At 42.4% G+C, this 13,364-nt stretch overlaps 1 protein-coding gene across 2 annotated transcripts in view; it reads right to left on the bottom strand.

Moving 5' to 3' along the window:
- Positions 1 to 1,476, bottom strand: part of LGR4 (leucine rich repeat containing G protein-coupled receptor 4) — a 122,249-nt gene extending 120,773 nt beyond the window's left edge. For both annotated transcript variants that reach the window (XM_063289554.1, XM_063289555.1), the window contains exon 1: positions 612 to 1,476. In XM_063289554.1, the coding sequence (XP_063145624.1) occupies positions 612 to 796 (185 nt within the window). In that variant the 5' untranslated portion in view covers positions 797 to 1,476. The remainder of the gene's footprint in view (positions 1 to 611) is intronic.
- Between the last annotated feature and the right edge of the window lie 11,888 nt (positions 1,477 to 13,364).

Below are 13,364 nucleotides of genomic sequence, written 5' to 3'. Positions count from 1 at the left end.
GCTACGAGAAACACCATGCACAAGATGTACTGCAATCCTGTCTATGAATCCAAAGTTAGCCAATTACCATGTTTAAAAACAAAGTTTTTAACATCGTGACCAGATGTCCCACTTCCCCTACTAAAAAGTTTTCAAAAAGACCACACTTTGCCCTTCCTTTAAGCGTTTTGAAGACAAAGTTGCTAACCGAGTAATTAACAGATTTCCTAAACGCAGCCATTACGTTCGGCGGGACTTCAAACAAGCGAAGATCGGTTCACCCCGCGAACTTAAAAACACGCATGTATATTTACTCCCAGGTCTCTGACGGGCTTACTTTCACTAACTGAACCAGTTAGTAAGAATAGCCCAGAATCCGCAAGGCATAGCTCGATCCTTGACACCTTTACGCGTTAGTAAGTCCCACCAAAAGCAATGGGAGCAGTTCCAAAGCTTTAGATTCCCCCGGGCGGGAAGGATCTCTCCCCACAGGTAAGCACTGCAGTCAGGCCAGGAGCTGAAAGAAGCAAGAGAGGCGCCTTTCTCTCCCTTGCTTAGGCCAGATTATAAAGCACACACAACCTGTTTGGCAAGGTAAAGACGAGCGCGGCACCCCCCCCCCCACTACTTACAGTAAATGGGTGAAGGCGCTGAGTCCTTCAGGCACTGCGGTGAGCCCCCTCCCGGAGCAGTCAACTCCACCATCCCCATCGCAGCTACAGGAAGCCGGGCATGGAGGAAGGGAAGCTCCTTCGCTGGGCCCAGCCAAGCTGCCGAAGCCCCAGGCAAAGAAACCGAGAAGAGCCAGGCAGCGCATCGCTTTCCTTGTCGCCGCGGCGGCCAAAAGCTCCCTCGCGCCCACCGCCTGTCCAGGGACGGTCCCTTCAGGAACAGGGGCCAAGTTCCGTGCGCGCGCCCCGCCCAGGCCCTGGGGCTGCTCCGAGTCCTTCGTCTCGCGCCGCTGGCTGGCTGCCTCCTTTCCCACCTCTCCGCGAACCCTCGGCCAGAGCAAGCGCCCTCTTCGTCCCTTTCCCCTTCCTCTCAGCACAATCCTGCCACGCGAGGAGCCGACGTTTCAGCGCCTCTCCTTCCTTCCAGCCACACGGAAAGGCGGCAGTTTGTCGCCAGTCGTCTCAAACCAGCAGGTAAAAACGTGCCCCGTTGGAATCTGCCATTACAGTCTTCGAGCTCCTCTTGCAACGCCGCCGTAGGTAGTGCAGTTCTTCTAGGAAGTTAACCCTTCGGCCGTTCCAGCACACACGCTCGTCACCTCTTGCTTGGCTCGGCCGCTTCGCTTGCCAGGACTGCCTGCCTGCTTTCTTTTGCCTTCTAGGGTTGCACACAATACGGGGACTGCGTTCGTCTAAATCGCGGCGCCTTCTGTAGCGCTATGCAAAACAACGAGGTGTGTATGCTAATGAAGGGATCGTGCTGCTCGTTCGTATTGGTCGAAAAGGAGCCTCAGTCTCGTAAATACATACAAATCTCGGAGCCTATTACTTCCCCCAACCCCACAAGCTTCGGCAGTCCCGAACAGGAGGAAAGAAGCGGCCTCTCATTGGTCAAAGGGAGCTATGGATGGGCGGGGCAATAGGCGATAAGTGACAGGAGAGGCGGAGGCTGCCTTCGGTAACCGAGAGGGGCTGTAGGGTCGAAAGAGAAGGTTTCTTCTAAGATGGAGACTCTTGTTGGATGCGCCTTGCCCTGCACAGCTGCTCGCGGACAGTTCCTTTTCGCCTGGGATCCCAGCCAAGATTTCTACGCCTCTTGCTAGGAAACGCGCCTGCTGGAATTGTTCTCGTTGAACGAGACAGCCGTTCAGACGTCAAGAAGGATTCTGCGAAGCATGTGCCGGTGGATACTTCCTCCAGGAGGACTGCAAGGCCTTATTTCATGTACTTTTTAATTCAGCTTCTCTTTGGATCAGTTGATAGCCTTGCAGGTGACCTGCAAATGCAGTATTTGAAAACAACATGGCCATGATCTGGTGACAGTTGGTTATGCCTAGAGCCCTTGAAATGGACCCAAGGCACAACCAGTTAATTGTCATGTTGGTTTCTGAAGGTCATGGATCTGCTTTTCTGTAAAGCACTGCATCTGATTAAAAAAAAAGTAATTCAAGCAATATAGCTGAAATGGAAAGCATTGAAAACCACCTTGAACAGTGCTCAATATTTGGCTTTGAGAAGGCTGTTTACAATGAGGGAAACCAGGTAGTGGCAGAATGGAATTCACAGAAAGGCCTCTGGAAGGATTTTAGAGGCTATATTCAGCAGCACAGTCTTTTACCTCTGATGCTGTCCAGATGTGTGGAATGTACAATTCCCAAAGTTCTAGAGGATACCAAGTTGGAGAAAGCTGGACTACCATTACCCCCCCCCCCAACTGTACACTTTTGCCTGAAAAAAGCACCTTAAATTTAGGAGTTTTTATTTAATTAGTTTATTTAATCTCTATAGCCACCTATCTCAGCAAGTGACTCTGGGCGGCTTACAATCATAAAACCATACAACAGTTAAAATAATTAAAAACAAAAGTACAAAATAAATATATATATGGTCACCAAGTAAAACTATCACCACAGATGTTAATATAGCCAAGAAACGGGGCCCTTAACATACATAGGGCCCCAGGCCCGGGCACATAACCAGGTCTTCACAGCCTTATGGAAGGTTAACAGGGTCAGGGACATCCTGATCTCTGAAGGGAGAATATTCCAGAGGGCAGGTGCTATGGCAGAGAAGGTATGCCTTCTAGTCCCTGCCAGCTGATCTTTGGCTGACGTGACCTGTAGTATGCCCAACCTACCAGACCAAATTGGACAGTTAGAAACAACTGGGAGAAGATGGTCCCTTAGGTAACCCAGTCCCAAGCCATGAAGGGGTTTAAAGGTGACAACCAGCACCTTGAATTGTACCTGGAAGCACACCAGAAACCAATGCAGCTCCTGAAGCAGCGGTGTTACATGTGCTGAGTAGCCGACACCATTTACTACCCGTGTAGCTGCATTCTGTACCAGTTGAAGCTTCCAAATGCTCTTCAAGGGAAACCCCATGTAGAGCGCATTCCAGTAATCTAGTTCTCCTTATGTACATCTGCAAATGCAGAGGAAACATTCTTGCAAATAGCTGTTGGATGTTTATCAGAACAAAAAGAAGTGCCCTGCAGTTAGCCAAGGGTAAGCTGCAGGGCTTCTTGTACCATAGGTATCTGTAGGAGGAGCAAGAGGGGGAGGTGATGAAGTGTGCTATGCAACATTGTGATACCAACTCACATGTGACATCACAACAGAAGTAAGAAAAAGTAGATCTTGCATTGTGACATCAAACACATGTTTCATGATTTTGGCATCATGGTTAGCATCATGTCTATGCATGTACACGTTCTTTTAATCAATGAAGACCCTATGGAAATAGAAGATTACATTTACTATCAATTCTGGGTATTAAAGAATCTGTGGTAGGTGCCATTTTCATCTGCAGTGCAGATAACAAAGCTAACCTACATTACAGGACTTTTAACAAGTTTTGTCACCTGATAGTGTGTATGGTTGGAATACTAGAAAATGCATATGTGACATATGATGAAGTCTCAACACCCCTCACTCCCAACTGATTGGGTAGAATTTAGGGGTCTTCCAAGCTGCCACCATATCCAATGCCTCAAAATAACTTTGAAAATGATGCACGATCAATTATCTCAGTTATGCTAGCCTTTAAAAACTGAAATGAGGAAAACATTCAATCACTGCCTTGTTGCAGCTGCCACAAATCCTGAAGTAAGAAAAATGCTGTCCCCTTCATTCTACACAAAAGGAAGACAAATTGCTAGAACATTTCTTAACTGCCCCCCTCCAAATATCCTTACTGCATGTTGCCATCCTTCATGCCTAGTTTTACATTAAAAAAAAAATCAGTGATTTCTTTGAAGGGGAGTTGTAAAGCCATAAAATTATCTCTCTACTGGAAAGATTGGCTAGGAAACTAAAGCCTAGGAGGTTGCAAGCTGCCCGCAAATTACGTTACAGTGGTAGAGTTTAAAAGAAAAGGCATTTTATTGCAGTTACAAATGCATGATAGCTGAGGCAGCTCAGTTCTTTAATACCACTGACACTGTAGGTTCATAGGAGTCTGAAACTGTTTTTGGACTAAATATTCATATTTGAATATAGGGCCCTTGAATGGCCATGGCTATTCATTTCAGAGTTTCATAAATGTAAATATACTGGATTGTACTGAGCTGCCATCTGTGTCCATAAAGCAAAGCTAATTAGAAAAAGCATTATACTCAAGAAAGACTGGATTTGTGTTTTTTTCAATTGAATTTTCATAGAATATACACTCATCTCATGCTTTTTTCCCCCTACATAAGTAATTTTCATATTTCTAAGCATACTTTTTCAAAATATATTTTCAATCAAGTCAATTATCAGTAGATGAACAAATGTGCATGGTCAAAGTTTTACATTGACTAAATCCCCATAATAATAGCTTGACGCTTTACAAAGACACAAAGAATAGTCTTGATCCATTCACATTAATAAAAACTGCATCACTGTCTCCCATTGAATTCAATGGAAAAGAAAACTGCTTAACTTTGGCTGGATTATATGTACAATTGTCTAGTAATTATACGTATAACGTGTTTGCTTTTGTCTGTGGAAAACAGGTTAAGACACGTTAACAGAAGCCTGTGTAAATCCGATGACATTATTCTTTAACATAAATTCAGTAATAAGCCTTAATCACCTTAAATGGTGGGACTGGATGACTGACATTGAAAAGACTGCTATTGTGTGCAATGTACCATGAAGGACTTCTTTGTGAAGGTTTGCATCATATAAGGAAACAGCAGTGATAAATTAACAGAATTAGTTGATGGGTATTGTGATTGTAGAGGTGGGATGACATGGCAGGTTTCATCTTTGCTTTTCTGATCGTCAGGAACTCTGTAATATATGGAAAATAACAGTCTCTTTCACCAAAAGCTATAGCTTACATTTTCAATGTGGCATGTAACTTTCTCGTAGGGATTGTATACTTTGGGGCCAGGGGGGAGAAACCCAAAAACCTTGCTGAGTTTGGATACCCTGGAAAGGAAAAATATCAAGGAAAAAATTACAAAAATTTGCAAGTGAAAGTAATCTTCTCATACCACAACTCTGTAGAAACAAACCACTTCCTGGACTAAGTCAAAGCTTAACTTCATTCATTTGGAGTTAGTGGCAGCATAAATATCACTCTATAAGTAATTTATAGAACTATAAGGAAAAGAGCAACGATTAAAAAAAACACCATAAAATTTCTGAGGGTTGATTGATAAAGGTAGCATTTAATTATATCAATGGGCTTGCATTATTTAATGTAATATTGCTAGTCTCTTTTCAGATATTTTCTCCTCTTTTTCTCCTCAAACTTCTCACCCCCTATGAAAACTATACAACTATGAAAACTATACAACTATTACCAGTAAATTCAGAACAAGAAAAAAGATAATCATTGTACTGTGCTTTAGGTATATTAACATCCTCCCTCCTGAGATTAGGATGGCCCCGACCCTTTTGGCTTTTCGGGAGGCCTTGAAGACCTGGCTTTGTGCCCGGGCCTGGGGCCCCGAGTGTGGGAAGGGCCCCGTTTCATGGCTGTGCTGACACCAATGGCTTTTAAGATCTCTCGGCTGTATTTATATTTATATTCTTTGGGGGGGGGGGGTTATTGTTGATTGTTTTTGTTGTTGTTTGCTGCCCAGAGTCACTGGCTTGAGATGGGCAGCTATATCAATTGAATGAATGAATAAATAAATAAATAAATAAAAAGTTTCAGTGGATTCGATTGTTCTGGCTAGAGAAGGTAACTGGAGAAAATCTCATTAAACTTCGTAGGATTTATTTCAAAGGAGACTTGCACTGGATGTTCTGTCATTGGGTCATGAGACTAGTACAAGCTGTTTTCTAAGTGCCATTCTTCACATAGTCAAGAGGATGTTATCCATCCACAAGAGGATGATACTAGTAAATTCAAAGGAATTCCCAAGGTTTGCAGAATGAAACAAAAATCTTTAGAAAAACAAACCAGAAGAAAGGAGTCCCAACAGCCTAAAGAAAACTAATAGGAGATAGAAAGCCATCGTTGAGGTGATTAGCTACAATCCACTCTATTACTTTTTGTCATGCATAAGAGCTAATCAATAGGTGCAGCCATTTGGAAAATCATCCAAATCTGTGCCAGCTATCTCAAGCAATGGTACTGGTGGAAACTCTCCAAAAGAATAAACCAAAAGTAAACATTTTTGCACATCATGGTCATAATTTCATTAGAAAACCTTCTTGTGAAACGATTACAGGTAGTCCTCGACTTGCAACCATTCATTTAGCAACTGTTTGAAGTTCCAGTGGTGCTGGGAAAGTGACTTACAACTGGTTCTCGCACTTACAACCATTGCAGCATCCCTGCAGTCACATGATCAGAATTCAGGCACTTGGCAACCAGCATGTATTTACGATGATTGCAGCATCCCCGGGTCACATGATTGCCATTTGTGACCTTCCCAGCCAGCTTCCGACAAGCAAAGTCAATGAGGGAAGCCAGATTCATTTAACAACTACAGTGATTTGCTTAATGACCATGGCAAAAAGTCATTGTAAAATTGGGTGTGACTCACTTAACAACCACCTCACTTAGCAATGGAAGTTCTGGTCCTAATTGTGGTTGTAAGTCGAGAACTACCTGTACAATGTGAAGATTTGTCTTGAGGCCCCCACTAACCATTCCATATAAATAGATATCCACAATTTGGTATTAATACAATTTTCTAAAAATTCAAAAGGGTCAATGGCTCCATCTCTCTAAACTTGCCCTAACTTCTTGACTCACTACATGACAAGGCTTTTATTCACTTCTTTTTTAATACTGACCAGTGCTGCTGCCCAGCATCTGAATACTTCATGCTGAGAATACAGAAATCAGTTTTAGTATTTGGAACAAAATTGTCTAATATCTGAAAGAAACTTAACAGCCCAATACTTTATCAAATTTCGTCACTGCCCATCTCCCCCCAAAAGAGGGACTCTGAGGGACTTTGACAATATTAGTACATAAAATATAAACTATGTAGAGAAATGGATTGGTGAGACATCTAGTTTGACACAGTTTGTTCAAACAGAACAGAAGTAATAGAAAGGGAGGTGGGGTTGCATTGCATATTAAAAAAATATCCACATCTGCTCAAAAAGATCGAGGCATAAAGTATTAGCGATACCTTGACATCTGTTAGGAGACAAACCCTGCCATGCATAATCCTTCCAGGAAACTCCTGACTTGCTTTTCTGACAACTTTTTCTTTCAGTTTGTGGAGGAAGGTACAAGATACTAACCACCAAAGAAGCCTTGATTCGTAAAGTAGAAGTAACAAGAATATTAAGGGAAAGTGACTCTATAATGCTGAAATACTTGATTTTAAAGGAAACTAAAGCTGAGTGTAATAAAATATCTCATTAATTCATTCCAGTTTTTATAACCTGCCCCAGGCTGCTGACTGTGAGCAGCATACAAGAGAGTATCTTGGATTTTTAAAAAGAGGCTTTTAATGTCAGAACAATGACATGTAGAACTCCAGTAGAGGAAACAAATGAGAAAACGTGTTCAAGTGTGGAGGGAATTCCTTTAAAGGAGAGATTAAAAGTAGAATTAAACAATTTCAACCCAGAAAAAAATGGAGGAAAGCCAAAGAAGCCAATGTGGCAACTCTCCTCCACCCCCACACCACAAATCTTATCGAAGATCTGAAGAAAAGAAAGATAAACAGAAGAGGTGGAACAAGGGAGACAGGTCAGCAACGAAAAGTACATACAGGCAGCTCCAGCTGCAAATATGGTGTCAGGAAAGCTAATGCTCCAAACGAACTGGGGTTAGTGAAGTAAGCTAAAAACAGAAAAAAGTGTTCTGTATGTGTGTGTTTGGTTTTTTTAATCCATTCAATCATGTCCGATTCTCAGAGACTGCCTGGACAAGTCCCTGCAGTTTTTTTGGCTAGGTTTTTCAGAAGTGGTTTGCCATTGCCTCCTTCCCAGGGCTGAAAGAGAATGACTGGCTCGAGGTCACCCAGCTGGCTTTGTGTCCAAGGCAGAACTAGAACTCCCAGTCTCCCCATTTCTAGCCTGGCACCTTAACCACTAGACCTATCTGGTTTTTTATTAAAGCAAAAGGATCATTATACCAGCTGCTGAATGCAAATAGCAATGAAAAGGCAAAAGTATTTTGATTCATTCTTCAGTGTTGCACCAGGTAATTATGAATAGCAGAATGAAAGGACAGAACTGATGCTTGAAATGAATAGGAATATGATCAGGGAATATGTCTTTAATTTCAATCATTGGTCCCATCTTCAAAATGGGAAAAAAAGACAACTGAGGGAGCTACAGACCAGTCAGACTCATGTCAATATTGAGGAAGATTTTAAAGTAGATTATAACAAGAGGATCAGTAAATGAAAACAAGCAATAGCGGTAAGGATTTTTACTGCTTGAAAGCAAGCAGTAAAATCAGTTTCAATTTTTCAAGAACAAGTCTTGCCTGACTAAACTTATTGTTTGATCAGGTAACTTTCTTAGTAGTTTGTGGGAATGCTATATATGTAACCTATCTTAATTTAAAAAAAGAGATTTGATGAAGTATCTGATGACATCCTAATTAACAAGCTACTTTAGTGCTGACCATCTGACATGGCAACTCAGTAGATATATAGCTGGCTTGAAAATCATACTCAAAGACTGCTCATCACTGATTCCTCATGAAACTGGAATCAGATATTGACTGGAGTGCTACAAAATTCAGTTGTTGATACTGTAATCTTCAATTATTATTTTTTTAATTGATGGCTGGGATGAAGTGATGGAGGAAATGCTTATCAAATGAGCAAATGATACAGAATTGAGTGAAATACCTAATATTCTAAAGGACAGAAATAACATTCAGGATTATCTTGATAAGTTGGTGAACTGGGCTGAAAATAACAGAATGAAATTTAACAGAGACAAATAGAAAATTATTCATTTAGAATAAAGAAAGGAAATGTCAGGTGTAGAGGAGGAGATACCTGGCTTGATACTTATGAAAGAGATCCTAGAATACTAGTTCACTGCAAACTGGATGAATCATCAGTGTGACCTGGCTGAGAAAAAGACAAACACAATTCTAGGTTGCATCAGCATAAGTATGATTTCCAAATCACCTGAAGCATTTGTTTACTTTGTTCAGCGTTGGTCTCCTCAAGTGTTGTATCCATTTGTCAGCATCATAGTTTAAGAACAATTCAGACTAACTGGAATAGAAGAAGGGTAACCAGGATGACCAAGGGACTTGAAAGTCAATCATAATCTAGATTCCTGCACTGAATAAGGCACTGGACACAATGGGCTAAATGGCCTTTCCAATTCTATGAATTATCTAATGTTCTAACAGCGGTTTGTGTGTGCGTGCATGCCTTCGAGTCAATGTTGACTCCTGGCAGCTGCCTGGACAAGTCCCTGCAGTTTTCTTGGCAAGATTTCAGAAGTGGCTTGCCATTGCCTGCTTCCCAGGGCTGAGAGAGACTGACTGGCCCAAGGTCACCCAGCCAGCATCCTGACTAAGGCAGGACTAGAACCCACAGTCTCCCCATTTCTAGTCTGGTGCTTTAACCATTATGCCATACCATTACTGAAGACTGAAGTACAGGATGGCCAGTGGTAAAGCACACATTGTTTACAGAGATTTAAAGGTAAGTGCCAGAACTGGACGGCAGCCAAAGATGGGGCGGAGCCAAGCAAGTAAACAGGAGATCAGGATCAGAACAAGAGCTATGGCAGGCTGTACTAATACATATCTATGAGTCAAAGCACGTCCAGTCTTAGGAAAGCATTGTGCATCTAAACCCCAAGAGCTGAGCCAGAAACTAGGTCAGGAAGTCATGTCAACAGGCAAAAGGCCAGTGCCAGACTGAAAGGTAATGTCTGGAGCAGAAACCAGGCAGGAAGAGGGGAGTTACATGAGAACATCCTACTGCAAAGACTGGAAACATCATCTTCCTAGGACATCATTAAATTAATCAAACATATCCTGCTTCCTGCCAAAATTCCATATTGAAGCAAGGATATTGGTAACCAGAAAATACATGAGCCAGGAAATCCAGTTGCCAGAAAGCTGTCAAGTTACACAAGCTGCAGCTTATGACCTTTTTTTCCTTAGCAAATCATGGAACAAACTGATTTGCATGTTGCTGAAGTGCTGAGCTCGCCATATGTTCACAACATATTTTTGTGGCAAATCTGTAACTTGCAGTTCTCATGATGGAAATGAAAGGGCAGTTAAGAAAAATCTCACAAATCTAGAGGGACTGAGAAGGTGTAAGTCTGTGGACTAGGTTATCATAAACAATATATAAACAGAAAACAGCAGCCTTGCAGCTTATACTAGAGGAAGAGATCAATTAATAGATCAGGATTCAAACAAGTCTCAGAGAACTGTGTTGTTGTTTATTCGTTTAGTCGCTTCCAACTCTTCGTGACTTCATGGACCAGCCCACGCCAGAGCTTCCTGTCGGTCGTCAACATCCCCAGCTCCCCCAGGGACGAGTCCGTCACCTCTAGAATATCATCCATCCATCTCGCCCTTAGTCGGCCCCTCTTCCTTTTGCCCTCCACTCTCCCTAGCATCAGCATCTTCCCCAGGGTGTCCTGTCTTCTCCTTATGTGGCCAAAGTATTTCAGTTTTGCCTTAATATCATTCCCTCAAGTGAGCAGTCTGGCTGTATTTCCTGGAGGATGGATTGGTTTGATCTTCTTGCAGTCCAAGGCACTCTCAGAATTTTCCTCCAACACCACAGTTCAAAAGCATCTATCTTCCTCTCAGCCTTCCTTATGGTCCAGCTCTCGCAGCCATATGGTACTACAGGGAACACCGCTGCTTTAACTATGCAGACCTTTGTTGTCAGTGTGATGTCTCTGCTCTTCACTATTTTATCGAGATTTGTCATTGCTCTTCTCCCAAGGATTAAGCGTCTTCTGATTTCCTGACTGCAGTCAGCATCTGCAGTAATCTTCGCACCTAGGAATACAAAGTCTTTCACTGCTTCTACATTTTCTCCCTCTATTTGCCAGTTATCAATCAAGCTGGTTGCCATAATCTTGTTTTTTTGAGGTTTAGCTGCAAGCCAGCTTTTGCAATTTCTTCTTTCACCTTCATCATAGGGGTCCTCAGTTCCTCTTCGCTTTCAGCCATCAAAGTGGTATCATCTGCATATCTGAGATTATTAATGTTTCTTCCAGCGATTTTAACTCCAGCCTTGGATTCCTCAAGCCCAGCATGTCGCATGATGTGTTCTGCATACAAGTTGAATAGGTAGGGTGAGAGTATACAGCCCTGCCGTACTCCTTTCCCGATCTTAAACCAGCCCGTTGTTCCGTGGTCTGTTCTCACTGCTGCTACTTGGTCGTTATACAGATTCTTCAGGAGGCATACAAGATGACTTGGTATCCCCATACCACTAAGAACTTGCCACAATTTGTTATGGTCCACACAGTCAAAGGCTTTAGAATAGTCAATAAAACAGAAATAGATGTTTTTCTGAAACTCCCTGGCTTTTTCCATTATCCAGCAGATATTGGCAATTTGGTCCCTAGTTCCTCTGCCTTTTCTAAACCCAGCTTGTACATCTGGCAATTCTCGCTCCATGAATTGCTGAAGTCTACCTTGCAGGATCTTCAGCATTACCTTACTGGCATGTGAAATGAGTGCCACTGTTCGATAGTTTGAACATTCTTTAGTGTTTCCCTTTTTTGGTATGGGGATATAAGGTGATTTTTCCCAGTCTGATGGCCATTCTTGTGTTTTCCAAATTTGCTGGCATATAGCATGCATTACGTCGACAGCATCATCTTGCAAGATTTTGAACTGTTCAGCTGGGATGCCGTCGTCTCCTGCTGCCTTGTTATTAGCAATGCTTCTTAAGGCGCATTCAACCTCACTCTTCAGGATGTCTGGCTCTAGCTCACTCACCACACCGTCAAAGCTATCCCCGATATTGTTATCCTTCCTATACAGGTCTTCCATATATTCTTGCCACCTTTTCTTGATCTCTTCTTCTTCTGTTAGGTCCTTGCCATCTTTGTTTTTGATCATACCCATTTTTGCCTGGAATTTACCTCCAATGTTTCTAATTTTCTGGAAGAGGTCTCTTGTCCTTCCTATTCTCTTGTCTTCTTCCACTTCTGCGCATTGCTTGCTTAAAAATAAGTCCTTATCTCTTCTGGCTAACCTCTGGAATTGTGCATTTAATTGGGCATATCTCCCCCTATCACTGTTGCCTTTTGCTTTCTTTCTTTCTTGGGCTACTTCTAGTGTCTCAGCAGACAGCCATTTTGCCTTCTTGGTTTTCTCTTTCTTTGGGATGTATTTTGTTGCTGCCTCTTGAACAATGTTGTGGACTTCTGTCCATAGTTCTTCCGGGACCCTATCTACTAAGTCCAGTCCCTTAAATCTATTCTTCACCTCCGCTGCATATTCCTTAGGAATATTAGTGAGCTCATATCTAGCTGATCTGTGGGTCTTCCCTAATCTCTTTAGTCTGATCCTAAATTGTGCAAGAAGAAGTTCGTGATCTGAACTACAGTCAGTTCCAGGTCTTGTTTTTACCGACTGTATAGATGTCCGCCACCTTTGGCTGCAAAGGATGTAATCAATCTGATTTCGGTGTTGTCCATCTGGTGAAGTCCATGTATAAAGCCATCTCTTAGGTTGTTGGAAGAGAGTGTTTGTTATGCAGAGTGAATTGTCTTGGCAAAATTCTATCAGCCTATGTCCTGCTTCGTTTTGTTCTCCCAGGCCATGCTTACCTGTAATTCCAGGTGTCATTTGACTGCCCACCTTAGCATTCCAGTCTCTCGTGATGAAAATAACATCTCTTTTAGGCGTGTTGTCCAGTAGGTGCTGCAGATCCTCATAGAACTGATCTACTTCAGCTTCTTCAGCATCTGTGGTTGGGTTGTATATTTGGATCACTGTGATGTTAGATGGCTTGCCCTGAATTCGAATTGAGATCATTCTATCGTTTTTTGGATTGTATCCAAGCACTACTTTAGCCACTTTACTATTAATTATGAAGGCTACTCCATTTCTTCTGTGGTCCTCTTGTCCACAGTAGTAGATCTGGTGGTCATCTGATGTGAAGTGGCCCATTGCAGTCCATTTCAGTTCACTGACGCCCAAAATGTCTATCTTTAATCTTGACATCTCACCAATAACCACATCCAATTTGCCCTGGCTCATAGATCTTACATTCCAGGTTCCAATGGTGTGTTGATCCTTAGAACATCGGATTCGCCGTTCACCACCAGCACCGTCGGCCGCTAG

The sequence above is a fragment of the Candoia aspera genome, chromosome 1 (assembly GCF_035149785.1).
Source record: "Candoia aspera isolate rCanAsp1 chromosome 1, rCanAsp1.hap2, whole genome shotgun sequence".
NCBI classification, from domain to species: Eukaryota; Metazoa; Chordata; class Lepidosauria; order Squamata; family Boidae; genus Candoia; species Candoia aspera.
The sequence above is the reverse complement of the archived record's forward strand: the minus strand, read 5'-3'. Positions and strand labels throughout refer to the sequence as shown.